The sequence below is a fragment of the Oncorhynchus clarkii genome, chromosome 17 (assembly GCF_045791955.1).
Source record: "Oncorhynchus clarkii lewisi isolate Uvic-CL-2024 chromosome 17, UVic_Ocla_1.0, whole genome shotgun sequence".
Lineage (NCBI taxonomy): Eukaryota > Metazoa > Chordata > Actinopteri > Salmoniformes > Salmonidae > Oncorhynchus > Oncorhynchus clarkii.
In genome coordinates, this window is record NC_092163.1 from 13,741,129 (window position 1) to 13,761,781 (window position 20,653).

General features: G+C 44.3%; 1 protein-coding gene across 2 annotated transcripts in view; it reads right to left on the reverse strand.

Moving 5' to 3' along the window:
* The window catches only part of LOC139370312 (ras and Rab interactor 2-like), a 45,315-nt gene extending 24,900 nt beyond the window's left edge, over positions 1–20,415 (reverse strand). The window contains exons 1-5 of one of the 2 annotated variants that reach the window (XM_071109711.1): positions 20,189–20,415; positions 7,365–7,527; positions 5,125–5,217; positions 557–657; positions 1–70 (exon numbers count right to left, since the gene is read on the reverse strand). The exon at positions 1–70 is cut by the window's left edge and continues 129 nt beyond it. In XM_071109711.1, the coding sequence (XP_070965812.1) occupies positions 1–70; positions 557–657; positions 5,125–5,217; positions 7,365–7,448 (348 nt within the window). In that variant the 5' untranslated portion in view covers positions 7,449–7,527; positions 20,189–20,415. The remainder of the gene's footprint in view (positions 71–556; positions 658–5,124; positions 5,218–7,364; positions 7,528–20,188) is intronic. The other variant, XM_071109712.1, reaches the window with a different exon arrangement.
* Between the last annotated feature and the right edge of the window lie 238 nt (positions 20,416–20,653).

The window sequence follows — 20,653 nt, forward strand, 5'->3', positions numbered from 1 at the left end:
ATCCCTTTCACCACTGGTGCCAGCACAGGGCGAGGACTGGAGGTAAACCCCGCTCAACTCCCCCTCCAACCTGATAGAGAATGAAAGGGAGAGAGAGACAGAGAATATGTGTGTGTGTGTGTGTGTGTGTGTGTGTGTGTGTGTGTGTGTGTGTGTGTGTGAGTGAGTATATGTGTGTGTGTGTGTGTGTGTGTGAGAGAGAGAGAGAGAGAGAGAGAGAGAGAGAGAGAGAGAGAGAGAGAGAGAGAGAGAGAGAGAGAGAGAGAGAGAGAGAGAGAGAGAGAGAGAGAGAGAGAAAATAAAAATAGAAAATAAGGCACTGTCTCCATCTCCTGGTGAAAGAGTACATGATGCAGTGTTCCACAAAGGACCATTTAGGATGTGAATAGTGACGCAATAAAATGTAGTCTACTATCCCTTTCATTAGCTGCACTCAAGGCTCCCCATCACTAAATGTCTTATATTCAAACATTGACAAAAATGTGTACTAAGAGTCCTAATAAGATAAATAAGCAAGAAGAAGTGGATAAAAGGAGGAGAGGAGGATTGGACTTACCCCTGTAGAACCATAGGGTATGGGTCTCTGTCCTCTGTTGGGGAGGTCTGGACCATCTCTTGCTTCAGCTCCCCTATCTCCAACGCAAACGTGTCTATCAGCTACACACAGAGGAGGAGAGAAAGAGAGGGAGTGAATGAGTGTACATGGGAGAGAAGGAGAGAGGGACTAGGTCAGAGACAGAGGGAGAGAGGGAGGAGAGGGTGAGAAAGTGAGAGCAAACTAAACAGATTTTGTAAGTAAGATGGAGAGAGAGATAGAGAGGGATCAACGTAAAGGTAAAGAATGAAAACAGACATTGAGAAAGGTTGAAAGTGAAATGAAAAGAGAGAGGTAGAGAGAGAGAAAGCAAATGGAGAAGTGTCCCTCACAAACAGATAGGGAGGCACAACATGAGAAAGCCAGGAGCAGGGAAATGGTTAGTCACTTTTCCTGTGTATACCTCACTTCCCTCCTTGGGACAGGAAACACAGCGACCTAGCCCCCCCCCCCCCCCCCATCTCTCTATCTCCCACAGATACAATAAACACGTTAGTTAACAGGGCTAAAAGTCTCCTAATCTAATCCTTATCAAGGGAAGCGTAAACATCTGGAAGATAGCTAGCTATGCTAACACAATTTGCATCCCAACATGACACCCTATTCCCTATGTAGTGCACTACTTTTGACCAGAGTCCTTTTCCCACTACATAGGGAATAGGTTGCCATTTGGGATGCAAGCCAAGGAGAGGGACAAAGAGGAAGGAGGAAGTGACTCAGGCCAACAGTGTTTGATGGATAAACCTCTATCTTATCTGACAGGCTATTTCCATAGTGAAGATAAATCTGCCCCCCGCATTGGACTACAATGACATCAAAACTGAATATGTTGTTGCTTGTCAAACTATATTTCTAGGGTTTGACACCATGGGTCCATATCAATAGTCTTAAGAGGCTTTCTCTCCTTGTCTCAATTCCTCCTTTCAGGACAAGTAGGCTTTTAAGGTGTTTCTCTCACTAGTTTGTGTTTCTACATTAGTGAATAAAAGGAAACAAGGAAAGAAGAGAAGCCTGTAGGTTCTTACCAACTGTGTTACATAATCTGACCACTAGGTGGAAATATTTCCCACACCACAGACCCCCTAATCGCTTGTTCTGAGTAGAAGTTGCCAATAGTCACAGATCTAGGATCAGCCTAGATTGGTTGGGAAAACACAAAACTGACCTTAGATCAGCTAAGCTATTGCACTCCCCATAGCTGCACAGTCCAGACCACTATAACCACTAACCACTAACCACAGACCACTGGTTCCCCCTGTTACTACACTATAACAGGGACTATGTGGAGCCAGCTCTGTCTCTGGTGGTCTGACATCTTTTAAAACGTTAGTCAGCTAAGAGAGAGCTGAGTATAGTTCTAAACTGAAGAGAGACAAACAGAGAGCGAGAGAGACAAAGAAAGATAGAATGACAGTCTGAAAGAGAGAGAGAGAGAGAGAGAGGGGAGAGAAAAAGAAAGAGGGAGAGAGAGAGAGACAGAGAAAGAACAAGAGAGTCTGAAAGAAAATTAGACAGGGAGAGAGGGTGAGAGAGACCCCTCTCCCAGAAAATTAGACAGGGAGATAGGGTGAGAGAGACCCCTCTCCCAGAAAATTAGACAGGGAGAGAGGGTGAGAGACCCCTCTCCCAGAAAATTAGACAGGGAGAGAGGGTGAGAGAGACCCCTCTCCCAGAAAATTAGACAGGGAGAGAGGGTGAGAGAGACCCCTCTCCCAGAAAATGAGGTCAAATGAACACATTTATTATGAAAGGTCTTCAATGGTCTACTCTGGGCATAGTGCCCTGCTATGGAACTAAATGACAGCATATATACAGGCCATGTTTCAGCCCAATTACTTTTATAGTGGAACCACTTATATATTTTATTTAGCGAAAACAAAGTCCCTTAGCCAAGCGATTGCTTCCGGTCCTGCTGTGTTGAGGGTGAGTAGGCCTCCGCTGAGTTTGTAGATTGGACAGACTTCAGAAATGTGGTGCATGGTTTGCTCCACCCCACAGGCACATGGGGGCTTGCTTTAATGCCTCTGTAGCCATCAAGTGCTTTCATGGCTCACATCAATACCATTTTCCCAGAAACCCTAGACCCACTCCAATTTGCATACCGCCCAAACAGATCCACAGATGATGCAATCTCTATTGCACTCCACACTGCCCTTTCCCACTTGGACACAACTATGAACATCTATATGAGAATGCTGTTCATTGACTACAGCTCAGCATTCAACACCATAGTGCCCTCAACGCTCATCAATAAGCTTAGGACGCTGGAACTAAACACCTCCCTCTGCTACTGGATCCTGGACTTCCTGACGGGCCGCCCCCACGTGGTAATGGTAGGTAACAACACATCCGCCATGCTGATCCTCAACATGGGGGCCCTTCAAGGGTGTGTACTCAGTCCCCTCCTGTACTCCCTGTTCACTCATGACTGCATGGCCAGGCACGACTCCAACACCATCATTACATTTGCTGATGACAACAGTGGTAGGCCTGATCACCAACAATGAAGAGACAGCCTATATGGAGGAGGTCAGAGACCTGGCCGTGTGGTGCCAGAACAACAACCTGTCCCTCAACGTGATCAAGACAGAGGAGATGATTGTGGACTACAGGAAAAGGAGGACAGAGCACGCCCCCATTCTCACCGACGGGGCTGTAGTGGAGCAGGTTGAGAGCTTCAAGTTCCTTGGCTTCCACATCACCAAAAACTAACATGGTCCAAGCATACCAAGGCAGTCGAGAAGAGGGCACGACAAAACCTATTCCCCCTCAGGAGACTGAAAAGATTTGGCATGGGTCCTCAGATCCTCAAAAGGTTCTACAGCTGCACCATCGAGAGCATCCTGACTGGTTGCATCACTGCCTGGTATGGCAACTGCTCGGCCTCCGACCGCAAGGCACTACAGAGGGTATTGCGAATGGCCCAGTACATCACTGGGGCCAAGCTTCCTGCCATCCAGGACCTCTATACCAGGCGGTGTCAGATGAAGGACCTAAAAATTGCCAAAGGCTCCAGCCACCCTAGTCATAGACTGTTCTCTCTGCTACCGCACGGCAAGCAGTACCGGAGCTCCAAGTCTAGGTCCAAGACGCTTCTAAACAGCTTCTACCCCCAAACCATAAGACTCCTGAACAACTAATCAAATGGCTCCCCAGACTATTTGCACCCCCCCTCTTTTACACCGCTGCTACTCTCTGTCATTATATCTGCATAGTCACTTTAATAGCTCTACCTACATGTACATATTACCTCAACTACCTCGACTAACCACATTGACTCTGTACCGGAACGCCCTTTATATAGCCTTGCTATTGTTATATTACTGCTGCTCTTTAGATACTTGTCCCTTTTCATTCTTAATTCATATTTTTTAAACTGCATTGTTGGTTAGGGGCTTATATTTAAGCATTTCACTGTAAGGTCTACCTGTTGTATTCGGCGCATGTGACTAATAGCATTTGATTTGGCGAGGCATGGGATGTGGACAGTCCTGAACCTATTGAGGGTACACCACTCCTTCCCGGGGAGGTTGAAACTACTGGTGCCCAGGAAAATGCGGAGGAAAAATAACACATATCCTTCCATATCTCTCTTGATCTATCTTTCTCTCTTACCCTTCACCCACCTCTTTCTTTCTCTTCTTTTCCCATTTTTATCAATCACATCACATTGGATACAGTGCTTTTTCCATCTCTCACTCGCTCTCTCTTTCCACCTCTCTCTCTCTCGCCACACAGTCTCTCTCTCTCAGGAGGGCTGTGTCCAACAACAATGTCGTCATTAACTCTAGCTCTTTAATGAGTGCAGATTCGGAGGTAAGCGATTCTCTGCATGGGCTGAAGTTAAAGCCATGATGATGGAGTCAATGGGGAACCATGTTGTTTTGACCTACAGAGAGCGCTTTCACTGGGGCTAGGGAGAGTGGAGAGAGGGAGAAAGAAAGAGAGAGGGAGAAAGAAAGAGAGAGAGAGAGAGAGAGAGAGAGAGAGAGAGAGAGAGAGAGAGAGAGAGAGAGAGGATGGATGGAGAGAGAGGGAGAAAAGAGATAAGAAGAGACAGTACAATCTCACGTCTATCTGTCAGTGTATACATTCCCTCTGTAAGCCTCCGTAACTCTTTGCATTGCACATCCATAACCTCGTCTCAATCCTCTGTTTACGAGAGGGAGAGATGAAGGGAGAGGATACTGATGGAAGAAACAGCAGCATGAAACTAAGACACAGCGGAACGGACCGTGCTCATTATGTCTCTAGGAATAGACCGTGTTCCTAAAACAACGTCATGAAAGGGTTTAACCGGAGGCTGCATAAAGGGCTGACAACTACTCCGTGTGTGTGTGTGTGTGTGTGTCTTTTATGATTGCAGTGTGTGCATTTGCGATGATTCCAACGACTGCAGCAGGCATTGTTCAATCCTCACACTCTCCATCTGTCCTCAACTTGAGCGCTATTGCACTATGTGGCAACATAAGATAAACCTGGGAACAAAAGTAAGCTAACGGATAAACATAAGAGTAAACTTAACTTACCTTAAAGAAGCTTCCTCTCCTGTCCATATGACAGTCTGGTCTGGGCAGCGTAGCAGACATGATTAGGTCGGAGTCTGTGAGTCCATCTGAGACCTACACTCTCGGAGAAAAGGGTACGGTTAGGGTACAGTATTTTTCCCTGGGTTACAAAAATATAAAAATATAAAATGTACCTTCAGAGGTACACATATGAGCTCACATGGCACTGTTCGGTACCTTTTCGGGTACATGTGTGGATAATCTAGTATAATGGTACCTTTTAGGGTACATGTGTGGATAATCTAGTATAATGGTACCTTTTAGGGTACATGTACGGATAATCTAGTATAATGGTACCTTTTAGGGTACATGTGCGGATAATCTAGTATAATGGTACCTTTTAGGGTACATGTGCGGATAATCTAGTATAATGGTACCTTTTTATACAATCATCGGAAGTATGGCTTAGTGGGGGCGTGGCTTTCAGTTAGTTATTTTTGGCCACCCGTGATTGGAAATGTTGTACCAGTTTAAGTGGTCTGTGGTTATGTAAGTTCAAGAGTGAGCATGTCTGCTGCCAGTTCTGAAGTCTTTATAAAGGCAACAGAAACGCATGCGACAATAAAGAGCTGTAGTTAATATTGTAGCAGCGTTAACCAAACACTGAGCGACCTTGTCAATAGGTACCTCTTGGCGTACTGGTTAAGGTGTTGGCTTTGCAGTTGCTGGACGCAGGTTTGAATCCCGGTCGGAACAACCCACCGAATTCGCTAAATTGGTGTTAGAAGTAGGATGGCGGAGAGGCGTGCATATATGAGGGCCTTGGTATAGAGAAGTGGTACATTTTTGCCACTTAAAAGGAACAAAGGGCTTTGTCACTGTGGTGGTAACCTAAAAAGGCAGATTTGTATATTTTGGCTCTTTTAAGATACAAACTGCAAGACTACAATTACATACCTACAAATAATGAAACAATGGACATACCTTACAGGGTACCACTACAGTGACAAGCGTTTGTACACTTTAAGTACTATTCAGTACTTTTTTTCTGAGAGTGTATATGGAGTCAAGCACAAACACATACAGTTGGTGATGGGGCTGATGGAAATTCAGTTTCTGGCCACATTGAGAGAGCAGACAGGAAATTGTTGTTGTTGTTCTTCTTATAGGCTCTACCTGTCACGTTCACTGTCTTCAAACTCCCTGTCATAGATGAGCCAAGGCACAGCGTGCATGTAATTCCACATCTTTAATAAAGTGAAACCTTCACAAATAACAGGTAAACAGAAACCGACCGTGATGCAACCGTGGAGCACACAAACACACACAGACAATAAATAATTACCCACAACATTAGGTGGGAAAAAGGCTGCCTAAGTATGATTCCCAATCAGAGACGACGATAGACAGCTGCCTCTGATTGGGAACCACACTCGGCCAAAAACAAGAAATAGAAAACATAGAATGCCCACCCAAATCACACCCTGACCTAACCAAATAGAGAAATAAAACATCTCTCTAAGGTCAGGGCGTGACAGTACCCCCCCCAACAAAGGTGCGGACTCCTGCCGCAAAACCTGACTCTATAGGGAGGGTCCGGGGGGGCATCTATCCTCAGTGGCGGCTCCGGTTCGGGACGTAGCCTCGCTCCGCACGCTGAACCCTCCACTTCTGTGGAACCGGACCGTGGATCGTTGCCGGAGGAACCGGACCGTGGATCATTGCCGGAGGAACCGGACCGTGGATCATCGCCGGAGGCTCTAGATTAGGAACCCCCGCTGGAGGCTCCGGACTGCAGACCCTCGCTGGAGGCTCCGGACTGCGGACCCTCGCTGGAGGCTCCGGACTGCGGACCGTCGCTGGAGGCTCCGGACTGGGGACCGTCGCTGGAGGCTCCGGACTGGGGACCGTCGCTGCAGGCTCCGGACTGGGGACCGTCGCTGCAGGCTCCGGACTGGGGACCGTCGCTGCAGGCTCCGGACTGGGGACCGTCGCTGCAGGCTTCGGACTGGGGACCGTCGCTGCAGGCTCCGGACTGAGGACCGTCGCTAGAGGCTCCGGACTGGGGACCGTCGCTGGAGGCTCCGGACTAGGGACCGGAGCTTCCGGACGGCTCTCTAAGGTCAGGGCGTGACACTACCAGGACAGTATGAAACTATCTCTGTCTCTCTGATGTAATATCATCAACAACATCCCCTTGTCTTATCTCGTCCCTTTCTCTCTCTCATCTTTGCACTCTAACAAGAGTAAGCTTAACTTACCTTAAAGAAGCTCCCACTCCTGTCCATCTGACAGTCTGGTCTGGGCAGTGTAGATGGCAGCGTAGATGGCAGCGTAGCAGCCATGCTTAGGTCTAGACGTCTGTGTTTAGGTCTAGACGTCTGTGTTTAGGTCTAGACGTCCGTGTTGACGTCGGCTGGAGTCCTATGGGGTCAAACAAACAGACAGACAGATTAGCTGTGGTGAGACTGGAGAAAATTCCATCTATGGCCACAGCAAGTCAAAAAATGACAGAGGCTAGTAGGACAGTATCAAACTCCTTCCCTCTCTCTGTCCCTCTAGCTAGCTTCTTTCCCATGTCCTTTCATTTAATCTATTTTCCAGCAATTACAGCCATGGTTCCAACATTGTTATTCCTCTCCTTTTTCCCATAGTAAGTTAATACAGGCTGTTTGGCCTGTTTCAGTCTTTCAGTGAACCTTGATGTACCCTTGATGTTACAATAACTTTTAATTTCCTCTCCCATAGACCAAACAAGGGCATTCATCAACAATTTTATCTGCGCAGGTTAGCGTTTTGTCATGAATGTTGTTCTGGAGGCAGCTCTGCAGAATGGTCACTAGCTGGCACAGCCACAAAGCCATAAAGTCTGATTTTAAACCTAACCCTGACCTTAACCCTCCACTTGACCATACTGGGTAAAGCCATTTGAATTCAATCACTTTTTTGACAGCATTCCTTTTGATTTAAACTAAACTTTGTATGTCATTTTGTTTTACCTCAATTATCAAAATACTTGTAAACTGTTGTAGCTTAGACCATATTTTACACCATCTGAGGTTTTTGTGTTGTGCCTGCCATCAGTTGTGACACAACATGCTCTTTAATACAGGGATGGTGTCATATTTTGGCTGAATAATGTATTAAAATGGGATTAAAATAAAAAACCTCACCTTTCAAATAGTACCACAGAGACGGTTGGAGGTCCACACATCAGAGAATGTTGTCTTGAAAGGTAATATCTGTTATTATTATTATACTGTAAAACTTCCATAGGAAACCTTTTGAAATCATAGAAATATAGACAATAGAATAGATATGACCATTTAAGTTGACATTTGACAGTGAGTGGACCGGCGGTCATCTTTATAGTAGTAATTAGTAACTCAGTCATCACGTTTGCAGAAGACAGAACAGTAGTTGGCTTTATTACCAACAATGACAAGACAGCCTACAGGGAGGAGGTGAGGGCACTCGGAGTATGGTGTCAGGAAAACAACCTCTCAATCAACGTCAACAAAACAAAGGAGATGATTGTGGACTTCACACCCCTATCCACATCGAAGGGACAGCAGTGGAGAAGGTGGAAAGTTTTAAGTTCCTCGGCATAAACATCACAGACAAACGGAAATGATCCAACCACACAGACAGTGTAGTGAAGAAGACGCAGCAGAGCCTCTTCAACCTCAGGAGGCTGAAGAAATGTGTCTTGTCACCCAAAACCCTGACAAACTTTTACAGATGCACAATCGAGAGCATCCTGTCGGGCTGTATCACAGCCTGGTACGGCAACTACACCCCCCTCAACTGCAAGGCTCTCCAGAGGGTGGTGCGGTCTGCACAACGCATCACCGGGGGCAAACTACCTGCCCTTCATGACGGCTACAGCACATGATGTCACAGGAAGGCCAAAAAGATCATCAAGGACATCAACCACCCGAGCCACTGCCTGTTCACACCGCTACCGTCCAGAAGGCGAGGTCAGTACAGATGCATCAAAGCTGGGATACTGAAAAACAGCTTCTATCTCAAGGCCATAAGACTGCTAAACAGCCATCACTAACTCAGAAAGGCTGCTGCCTACTTTGAGACCCAATCACTGGCCACTTTAATAATCATTAGTCACTTTATACAAAGCCACTCTAAATAATGCCACTTTAATAATGTTTACATATCTTTCATTCTCGTTCGCTCATCATTATGCTTATATGTACATCTTCTCATTCACCCCTTTAGATTTGTGTGTATTAGGTTGTTGTTGGGGAATTGTTTGTTTACTTATTAGATATTACTGCACTGTCGGAACTAGAAGCACAAGCATTTCGCTACACTCGTATATACACCTGCTAACCATGTGTATGTGACAAATAACATTTGATTTGAATTAGAAGTTCAAATATCAATTCAATTTCAATGGTGCACCGGCTAAACTGCAGTGGTCTGAAGGGATAGGTCCATTCTATGAAATATATTTCTATGATTGAAATGACATCAATGATCATGACACCCATAATCTATGATTTAAATTGGATAAATCTCAACTGAAACTTTCTGAGCACTTCCACAACGGGCAAATATGTATGGAAGGTTTCGTTCTAATCAAAAGGGGAGCTGTCAAAAAGTGATTGAATTCAAATGGATGTACCCCACTGCCAACCCTAATCTAAAATGAAAACCAAAAAGCAATTTTTGGAATTTTTACAATACAGCCAATTTTGACATTGCAGCTGTCCCATCTAGTGGAAATAACCCAGTTCTGCCTCCAGGATAAAATTCTTCCCAATAAATGTCAACCTGCGTTATCCCAAGGCATGCTCACACCTAGGGCTGCAAGACATTACTCTTCTGTGTGTGTGTGTGTGTGTGTGTGTGTGTGTGTGTGTGTGTGTGTGTGTGTGTGTGTGTGTGTGTGTGTGTGTGTGTGCGCGTGTTTGTTTATTTTGGAGAATGAAAGTGTGTTTGTGTACGCACAAAATGTGTATGCATAGTGGAGGGGTGTTATTGGAGGCTGTAGATGAAAGGGGACAGTTGTGCACCCCTCTCTCTCTTCTCTCCCCCGATCTCTCTCCATTCTACGCTGAAGCCTTTAGCAGGACCCCTGCCCTCTCTCCTCTCTCTTCTCTCTCCTCTCTCTCTGGCAGCAGTTCAGTGAGATGTTCTATTCACTTTCATCTCCAACAGGAAGGAAGTGATCCCCAGAAAAGAGAATAAAAGAAACAGAGGAGAGGAATGGAACGGCCTAGTTTCCTGTCAGATAGCGCAGTACTGGCAGGAGTCTCTGTGCTAAGACATTCTCAGCTGGAGTTCAGCAGAATTAATAGGGAACTTAGTCATCAGTTCTGCACGGTGTTGTGTGCAGGGTAATGGAGGCTTTTAAGTGTGTCATCATCGTTCAACATTTCACCGCATTCTCCCATTCCAAACAGAAACCACGTCTTCTATTTGTTCTCAAATGAGCCTCCCATACTAAAATACAGAGATTATCGTTACCATTATGAAAGACTGTAAAGAAACCTGACCATGGGCCTGAAGTGAAAGACGTTTTCAGTCCATCCCTATCCCCAGCTGGTCCGCCTGTCTGTGGCTGGAAGCCTGTCGTTGTACAGGCCTGCTGTTTCCTGACTGGCTCACAGAGACATGGGGTTATCTTCAGTTCTGCATGGCTGTTTTATTTAGGCTGGGGAACACAGTGATAACGGAGGAACACATGTTCCTTCACCCTGCCAGGTCATTGTCAAGGGAGTTTCTCAGGAAACTACTCTATACATCCAACCATGGTGTGTTGTAAAACCCAACTGAGAAAACGTTGTAACCGTGAGTTCCACCTGGTGTCTTGTCAGCAGAAAAGGTATTGGGAACAAAGTCTTCTGACCTCAATGGGACTACCTGGTTTAATAAAGGTACAATAAAAATATAGCCTGTCTTTAAAAAAGGGGAAGTCTGGTTCGATATGAGAGCCGTCGACTAGCAGAAGAGGAAACAAAACCTTTACCTGCTGCGGAGGACATTTCCTGGACAGCAGTCCTTACTGTTCTGACTGTGTCTCTGACAAATGACTGCACCACATATCCCTTTTCCCTGTTCTAGGAACAGTCTGATTTTGATGAATATTCTAGTTCCTATAGCAACTCTCATATCCTCTGATGTGTGTTCCTATAGTCGAATAACTCAAAAGCACTGCTGTGTGTAGGATACTATGTACGCATGCCTCTCATTCAAATGCATGGAATCTAACTATCTGGGGTGAACACTCTGTCACAAACCATAACATGAGACAGACAGTGCATGCTGGGTATTGGGATTAACAGGAAGACAGCCCCGGAGCCGTGCGGAGTACAGTGGCAGTTCAGCTCAGGCAGAATGAACTGTGGAAATGTCATTATGTTCACTCCACTGGCTCAGCTTGGTAGAGACTGGACGAGAGTGTAGACAAACAAAATCAATACAGTAGATTATCACAATATTATTTTGACTATATTATATCGATTCTATGACTCCAAGAACCGATTCTCTAAAAAAAGGTAGTTAACATTAGCTAGCACTAGTCGGCTGTACCGGCACCACAAGTATTTATCCTCCTGTAGCTTGGCCACAATATTATTTTTTTTTAAAGGCGAGCCAACATGTTTTCAGCACGTTTATTTCCATGACTAATCAGAACTCGTTTTTATCACGGCTCTCTCTTGTCCCTCTATAGCAGACATATAGTGTAGTGAGCAATATGTTTGGACCAACAGATCGCAATATCGAACCGCAATACATGTAGAACCGTGATACATCGCGATACATATAGAATCGCAATACATATCTTATCGGCATCTAAGTATGGTGATAATATCTCATGGTGAGGTCCCTGGCAACACCCAGCTCTGGAAGAGAAAACCTCACCGCATCAGACATGTTAATAACAGAGATACTTTCTGGAGCACAGTAATAACAGTGAGAATCCAGGTGATGGAAACGATGAGACTATTGCCTCTGCTGTATCCAACGGCAAGAATGTTGACATCTTTGTTCAGAGGGAGCATTTCAAAGTGATGCATGCTTATAATCATAGTCATCAAAGACAGAGGATATTCACACAAATCAGAGAAATGTTGTTATTGGCCGTGTCTGTGAGTGTGAGTGTGCGTGAGTGTGAGTGTGAGTGTGAGTGTGTGTGTGTGTGTGTGAGAGAGTGTGGGTGCGCCTCAGCTGCAGACTAACAAAGACCCATCTGAGTGAGTTTCTCCACACAGGAACACAGACAGGCCCCTGGCACTGCAATCCAGCAACACAGAGACACACTGTTCCACAGACAGGACCAATCTCTCTCTCTCTATCTGTGTGTGTGTGTCTGTGGCTGTTTGTGTGTGTTTGTGGGTGCTTATCTGTGTAAGTAACCTTTCATTAATTGAGGGTTGAGAATGTAGAAATGAACAACTAGAGAAGCACTCCCTTCTACATACCCTGTTCCTCATACAAAACTGAAATGTTCATAGCTAGTAGCCCAATCAGTCATTATTATGACATGTTATCTGTGTGTGTGTGTGTGTGTGTGTGTGTGTGTGTGTGTGTGTGTGTGTGTGTGTGTGTGTGTGTGTGTGTGTTTGTGTGTATGTGTGTGTGTGTGTGTGTGTGTGGCAGGCCATGGTTTACATTATCACAAAGGATTGGCATGACACAACGTCTGCCAACATCTGCCAGCTCCTACACTCTACACTAGAGACCTATGGGGAAACAACTTGTTTTTTATTAGAGAGCCAACCCAGGCAGCCTAATGCACAAAGTGTGTCATATTGGGTGCGTAACAACAACAAGCAGCACATAGCAGCAATACCAAGCAGAAAGTAACTCAACAGAAACAGACAAAAACAATAGTCCTCACACAACACATTTGGACAACCCTTCAGTTAAGGTCTAGACTCAATCTGTTGTCACTCTCAAGACACTTGTGGTTTAGGGGGTCCTTTTGAAGCCTCAACTTTATAACGCACATGCACGTGAACGCACGTTAACGCACTCACGCACACACACGCACACGCGCACACGCACACACGCACACACACACACACACACACACACACACACACACACACACACACACACACACACACACAGTACTGCTTAAAACTGCTTGTGTCCTTACCGAGTAGCCCATCGTACTGCCTGAGTGAAATCCTGCGTGAAATGCCACCACTTGTGCAGTGGTCCTGCTGTAATAACAGATAAAGAGGAGTAGCAGGCAGCTGGATAAACACACAGACAGCAACCCTGGAACACTGACAGAAAATAGCTCCCATGTGGGGGGTGGGGTCCTGTTATTGCTCAGACCATAGGCAACATAGTGGAGGGAGTGTGTGTGTGACAGTGTGTATGTGTGTTTGAGAGAGAGGGGAGAGAGACAGAGATCAACATATTATAAGAGTGAGTTTATCTACATAAGGCATGCTTCTCTGCAGCTTGAAGAGGATTCCTCAGCTGCAGAGGTACTGTTACAGTAGTTTAATCAGAGCTGATCTCATAGCAGAGACTGACATGAAGAACTATCCGGACCATCCTGTCTGTGTATGGCACGATAGCTTTTCTGTTCTGTATGTGGGTCAGTGTCTGGTTCAGGAGGAGTTGTTGCAGGACCACATGAACCAAGTGGCCCATAGCCTGGTCCCAGATCTGTACAGACTCTTTAGTGTTACAATGTCCATAGGTCGTCAAGACAGCTCAAACAGATCTGGGATCAGGCTAAGTGACCCATATGTTTGGTGCTGAAACATTAGCGTGCAATTAAAGGGAGATCTGGGAAATGTTATAGCTGTCTGAGACAAACAGTGAAGATAACCTTTCCCCTTCTTCTCCTTCTATTTTGATTCATCCTCTGCCACTCAGATAGCTGATTGACCAAGAACATTCAAGGCCTTACTTAGTCACAGACAATAAATTCCCCCTCTGTCTCCCCTCTGTCCACCCAGATGATAAAGCACTGAAGTGCAATGGCCTCTTGTTGCTGTGAGAGCAAGAGAGAGAAATATCAACAAAGAGAGGCAGAACAGGGCAGATCCAGAGAGAGAAGCAACATCAGAGGTAGTGTTCATCAGGCTACACCGTAGAAAAATGTTTTGCAACGGAAAACTAAAATATGTGTTCTGATTGGAAAAATTCAGGTTGTACCTCCCAATTTCACAACAAGTTCTCCCTACTGAACATGACCCAGAAGTAATACTGGATAGGGTGAGAGACCTGGAGGCAACAGAGAGGAATGAGGTTCACACTAGAGTCACAGGTTACTAGTTGATGCCCTATAAGTCCCCTCTGTTGGTTATGTAACATAACTAACTGTAGTCCCAAGAGAAAGCTTAAGGCCCTACATGGCTTGCAAGTTCACACCCTACGAACTATTAAGACTTCGCCTGATAGAAACAAACACGAACCACCTAAAACACCAACCGTACGTTGGGGAGGAAGGGAAAGATGAAACACAGACACTGAAGCTAAACAACAGATACTGTGGCCACAGAGCAGTCCGTTGCTTTGTAATGGAGAGAGAACAACGAAATGAGAGACAAAGACGAAAAGAAAGAGATACTTGAGGTGGTTCCATAAACGACCCAGACAATCTACCTAGAAGAACGATGACTTTGGCCTGAAGGGGACGGAAGAAGAACCTGGCACTATTTAAAGGAAGTTGAGTAATTGCATTAAATAAAAACACTTTAGTCTTCCAAGGAAACAAACACGTGTCGTTAAGCGCCAGACGTCGTCACTCTGTTGCGCCGGCCAACTTTCTGCTCGAAGGAGACGCGCGCGGTGGCTTTAGACGACCGCCGAAACACGCGTTGAGTTACAGCGGAGACGTTCGCTAGCTAAGATCCCTTTTTTCCTTTAGATCATAATGAATCACATTATATGGACAAATCCTTAGATTATATGGACAGATCCTAGATCAGCGTTCCTACTCTGAGATGCTTTGTAGACCCATATTACTCTCAGTGGGATTATGTAGTGACTGAGCACAGGAGTTTATAAAGAGTCATGAACTAGTGTTGTCATGATACCAGTATCACCATATGACGGTACCGGATTTTCCTTTTGCAAAAAAAGGAAGCATTGTGTGCTATAGCCTGGAAAATAAACAACATAAAGCTGTTTGGTTCCAACATGAGGACGGTTTTCCTCAGGAAATGTACTCTGCTTCATGTTTTGTTTCCTTTGCGTCCTTACTCCCTAGTATCGCGACATTGGTATCATAGAAGCACCATAATAAACATTGCAAAGCAGTACATAGCCCACCAAGTAGGCATGTTGCTTGTTATAGTAGTAGCTGTTTACAGTGACTAGAAGGATAAACGTTGTAATTCCAATGGCCAGCATGAACAGAGGTCTCTAGAGAAACACATGGAGAGAATACAAGCTCAAAATAAACACAGCCACCTCAACTTAAATGGGTTGTTACAGCAAGCACCAGGCACCACCACCACCGCCCTATCAAAACTTACTTTCCACTGTGATTTCTGCACTATGGTCAACACCAAGTGGAAAAGTTGGGAGTTGTTTTAGCACATTCTGAATTGAGTCACATGACTCAAAGCACTGGGCCACTCCCAACTAAATGAGAACCAGAAATAAGGGTGAAGACCGAGGATGTAGTTCTCCACTTAAAATAAGTATGTGTAATGTCTCTCTCTCTTCAGATGTCTTAGCCACTGGGAAGCAGATATTAGGAGACCAGGAAGGATGGGGCAGAGAAAGAGAGATGGGGGGAGGGAGAGGAAAGAGAGATGGATAAAGACAAAAGGAGGGAGCAAGGCCAAGAAACCAAGAGGGATGTTGGTTAGTTATGGCGACTCCACACAAACCCTTCCACTAGTCCTCAAACTGAACGCACCAGCACTCTGTGGTGTTGAAAGGAAACCAAAGTAGGCCATAATATATAGTAGTATGTAGGGAGAGTAGTTCAGGGTCTGCTGAGCGCTCCAATACTCTCTCTGTCTGGCATATTCTGAATTCCAATGACTTTAGTTCAGCTTGAAAATGAAGGAAAGATTATTCAAAAACTCCAGTTTTGGGACATCTGTAGGGTTAAAGTTGATTTTGGGGGTCTTCTAAAGACCCCCACCATTGATGATGTTGTTATTAATTATGCTTACGTGCCATTGTACTTATGTTCACTGTGTAGCTGAATATTGAGGCCTCGGTCTGTGTCTAGCTCTCTGCCAAAACCCGCAGCCCCGCGTCAGTGAGGAAAGGGGACTGAGGGTGATCGCGAGATGCAGAGAGACAGCGTCTGTTTTTCTCTGAAACAAGGGCAGATTTGCATGCCGCTGAGACAGGTTCTCAGAAAGCGTGTGTTAAGAATGACCTGTTCTTTTAGCTGCACGTGCAGGGTTTGACATGGGAGAAGGTGTGATCTCGGGTTTATTTTTCCTCTTGCCAGGCCGTCATTGTAAACAAGAATGTGTTCTTAATTGACTTGCCTGGTTAAATAAACGTTAAATAAAATAAAAGGTATAACTTTACGTAGGCCACAGTGAGAGTTAATATGAATTTAAAACTGGCAGGGTAGTACATCTTAAATATACAGTTACAGAATCATTTCCTCAAGCCATACTAGGAAAACCTGTGATATTGAAGATGTTTGAACCTAGACAGAAAGTGTGTGTGTGTGTTTCTATGCCGTGCAGGAGTAAAGCCACCGGTACAGTCTGATCCTGTGAAAGCGTTCAGTGGGATATGTCTTTGGGGAACAACAGGGCGCAATCCTCACGGCTGTAACTTGAGTGCCTGCTTCCTGATGACATCACCCACTACAAAACCATGGATATTCCAGTGTCACCTCAGAAGTCAGAGAAATGTGTCTAGACAGCATTTGCAACATCTGACTTAGCCAAAGCTCTAGTTCAGGGGTTCTCAAACTGAGGTCCAGGGATATATATATATATATATATATATATAGTAGGACTGTCCCAGAATAAAATAACTATTGGATGGATGTAAAAACAGACTTTGTTTACTTGCTGTTTGAGGCGCAGAGTTTATATAGCCCTTATATACTGTATATTAGGGCTGAGCCCATTTAGTCGACTGGTTGATTGTTTGGTTGATAGGCTGTTGGTCGACCAAGAGTTGTGAGTTAAGACAATTAGAAATACTATCAGATCCCCAAATGGGCACATTTATAAGCCTAATTTTGTGCGCAGGCCAGGTAGCCTAGGCCTACTTCTATATGCGTAATCAGGTGCACGTCCTTACTCAATACTGACAAGAGTGTTCCAAACAAAAGACAATTAATAAATCGACAACTTGTAAATGGAATGAAATTATAAACCCCCAAAAATTCTCACAAGTGTAGACTAGGTTGTGTGCTCTGCAAACAGCGTGTCCACTCCAACAATGACAACGGTAAGACAGTAATAATGATATATTGAATGCATTAACAGAAATGACCGTAACCAAACACATTGTAGATGAGATATTATGGTAATTAATTGTAAATGTACTACTGGTGATACTGGTGTGCCACCCCCACGGCCTCCACAATGGATTAGTCCACACAGACAGGCCTCCACAATGGATTAGTCCACACAGACAGGTATGAATCAGACAGGTGTCTTGTGTACCATACATTTTTTTGTATATATTTGCCAACTGCTCGGCTAAAAAAATCTTGGTCGACCAACAGGCTATCGACCAAACAATCGACCAGTCGAAAATATAGATAGATTTTTATTTTTACCCATTTATTTTTTACTAAATTAATATTGGTTTTATTATACCTACAGAACATGTTGGGTTCAAATTTGATCAATCTTTCTTTCTTTCCTATCCTGTATTTCCTATATTTTTTCCATCAATATTTGAATAGCCTTTGCACCTGCCTGTCTTACTCTGCACCAGTGATAGTCACTGCGAAGCTTGAGAGCTGCATGTGGCTTTCAGGAACTTCGTTGGCGGCTCGCAAAAATATAATTGATTTCATAAGGGGCCCACGCCCAGCGGCTCATCATATTTGAGGGCCCTTTGTACACTACTGACCCTGTTTGGGTCAGGGCGCTAGAGGTTTACGTAGCAGGTATGCATAGGCTTTTAAGAGCCTGTATACATCCTAGACATGCAGCTTTCAGACTGTATACCTACATGTGTAACTACTCTGTCACACATCGAGGTTCTGGTGCAGAAAACAACAAACACCTGTTGGACCAACAGACTTAAGTCTCAGTCTCAAGGTAGTTTATACAGTAGAAAACAAAGACTCCTGGCTACTAAAATAACCTTCCATGCTCCCCTCCAAAGGAAAAATAAAAACCTGGAGCGAGATACAGACAGTATCTGGCTTAACTTACAGTGAGGACATGGTCTGGGCCTGGCTATGGGAAACAAGGGACTACTACCATAGTAACATAATCAAGCCATGGTAAAAAACCTGTGGTCCATTTATTTAAAAAAATCCTATCTGCTGATTCATATCCTCGTAACAGTGTAACTACCCACCGGCCGCCAAAATCTCTCAACCCTTGAACTTTAACCAGGAAAAAGATCCAAAAATGATTATTGACAAACATCTGGTAACAATTTCTGGCCAATGGGGTTGCAGGAGATGAGGTCGATTGTGGTATGCTTTCTCTATGTTCAGGTCTAGACAGGTCTGTGCCAATGTGTCCTCCAATGTTTTCCATGCGCTCTTCTTGGATGGGAAGATGGAAAGTTGAATGGACAGCTATGGGAAGAAAGCCCTCTATCGCTTCAAAGAGTAGCAAAGGGGGGGGGGGGGGGGGGAGAGAGAGAGAGAGAGAGAGACAGAGAGAGAGACAGAGAGAGAGACAGAGAGAGAGACAGAGAGAGAGAGAGAGAGAGAGAGAGAGAGAGACAGAGAGAGAGAGAGAGAGCACACTGCCTCCAAGCCTTTCCTTGAGGATAAGATGTGATATATGTGATATATGAGTGATGTATGATGATATGTTTGTATAGGGGCAAGTACTGCATATCTGAACACATCAAACTGAACCAGGTCAGGTCAAACGCGGTCAGAGTAGCTACACCTCTGAACATGACCGTAGCAGGCTAATAAATGGTCTGAAATCCCCTTTTCGATGTCTGTTCCAGACATATCCCTGCTTCTTTTGAACTTGTTCCAAATCTCTTGGCCAAACAAGTAGCATACCCCCGAATGACTAAAGTTGGCTAAGTGTACTGTACTCAGAAGTGGTGTTAAGTCTATAGATAAGACCAAGTCATATACAGCACATTGGACAGGAGGAATTCTTATCTGTGCCTGGAGAAATTGGTGCAAGTGTTATTACTCTTAGACTGGAAAAGCATTAGAATAAGAGATGTGTTGCTGCTTGATGTGAACACATGAATTAATCTGAATTATCCTTCACTTTGGACTTTCCAAGTAAGTCTGACGTGATACTACATACAGGCCCCTCATAGAAACTCACATCCAGACTTGCATATCACTGAGTGGAAAGGTTATGTCTATATGGACATTCCTTTGTCAGCTATGAGTTACACCCATTTTAACACTATTTAAAGCGGCAATCAGAAGTTGAAATAATAACAAAGGAGATCCATGTCCCTGTTTTGGTAAAAAGCTGAGGGATGGGGCTGGAGAAATGCAATCACTCTCAAATGTATAGACTTAGCTATGGATGCAAGGACTGACCATTCATGTTCATGTTTTAACCATGTTTTTAGGCTGTATAGTTTGTTTACTTGTACTTTGTTTACAAACATTGGAGTAAAACAAGCGTATTTTTGGGGTTCTGATGTGGTATGACAGCTCATGAGGCATTTACAAGTTATATTCTTCAAGTATCAATGGGTACATATCAGTAATTGAAGTCTAAAATTGGATGTAGCAACAGCTGATTGCCCCTTTAACGTGCATTATTTTGTTAGCATTTATTCAACCAGAAAGATCAAGTCGCCGATAAACTATATATTTTTAAGTAACCTAAAATCTGTATTTATGACAATATCAAAATAATAAGTAATCATACGTTTACAGTTCATACCTCAATTGGCCATAACGACAATATTGTTAAAACTGCATTAGTAAGCAACCAATGTTTGTAAACACTTATGGATAAAGACGGCGTAAAGTGCTTACCTAAACACAAAGTCCAGTCTCCTTGTGGCAGAAACCACACAATTCCAAGTGGTCTATGCGTGGTGCAACGCGAACTCATAGAGTTTTACTTTTGTTTCATATAGTTTTGCATCGTATTGTATAGTTTCATTCTTTTGAAGTTTCATTCTTGCCAAAACGTCTCCATTGCACTGAACTCCAGTTCAGTTCACATCGCTCAGGCTCAACCCTCTCCCGGTAAAAACACTGCAGCGAGTGCTAACCTCTAGATCACATGACCAGTTCTGGAACGTCTTCATGCGCTGATGGGGATGTTGGACGACTATTTCACAGACCGACTTTTTATTCTTCATGTACTGTAGGCCTATAAACATACACTTATTCCACAGTTGTTTAGAATGATACATTTTTCAATATAGTGGGAGATTAGAACATCTTCAGGACATTGGTGTAAGATGCTAAAACAAACACTACCAAAGACTTTCA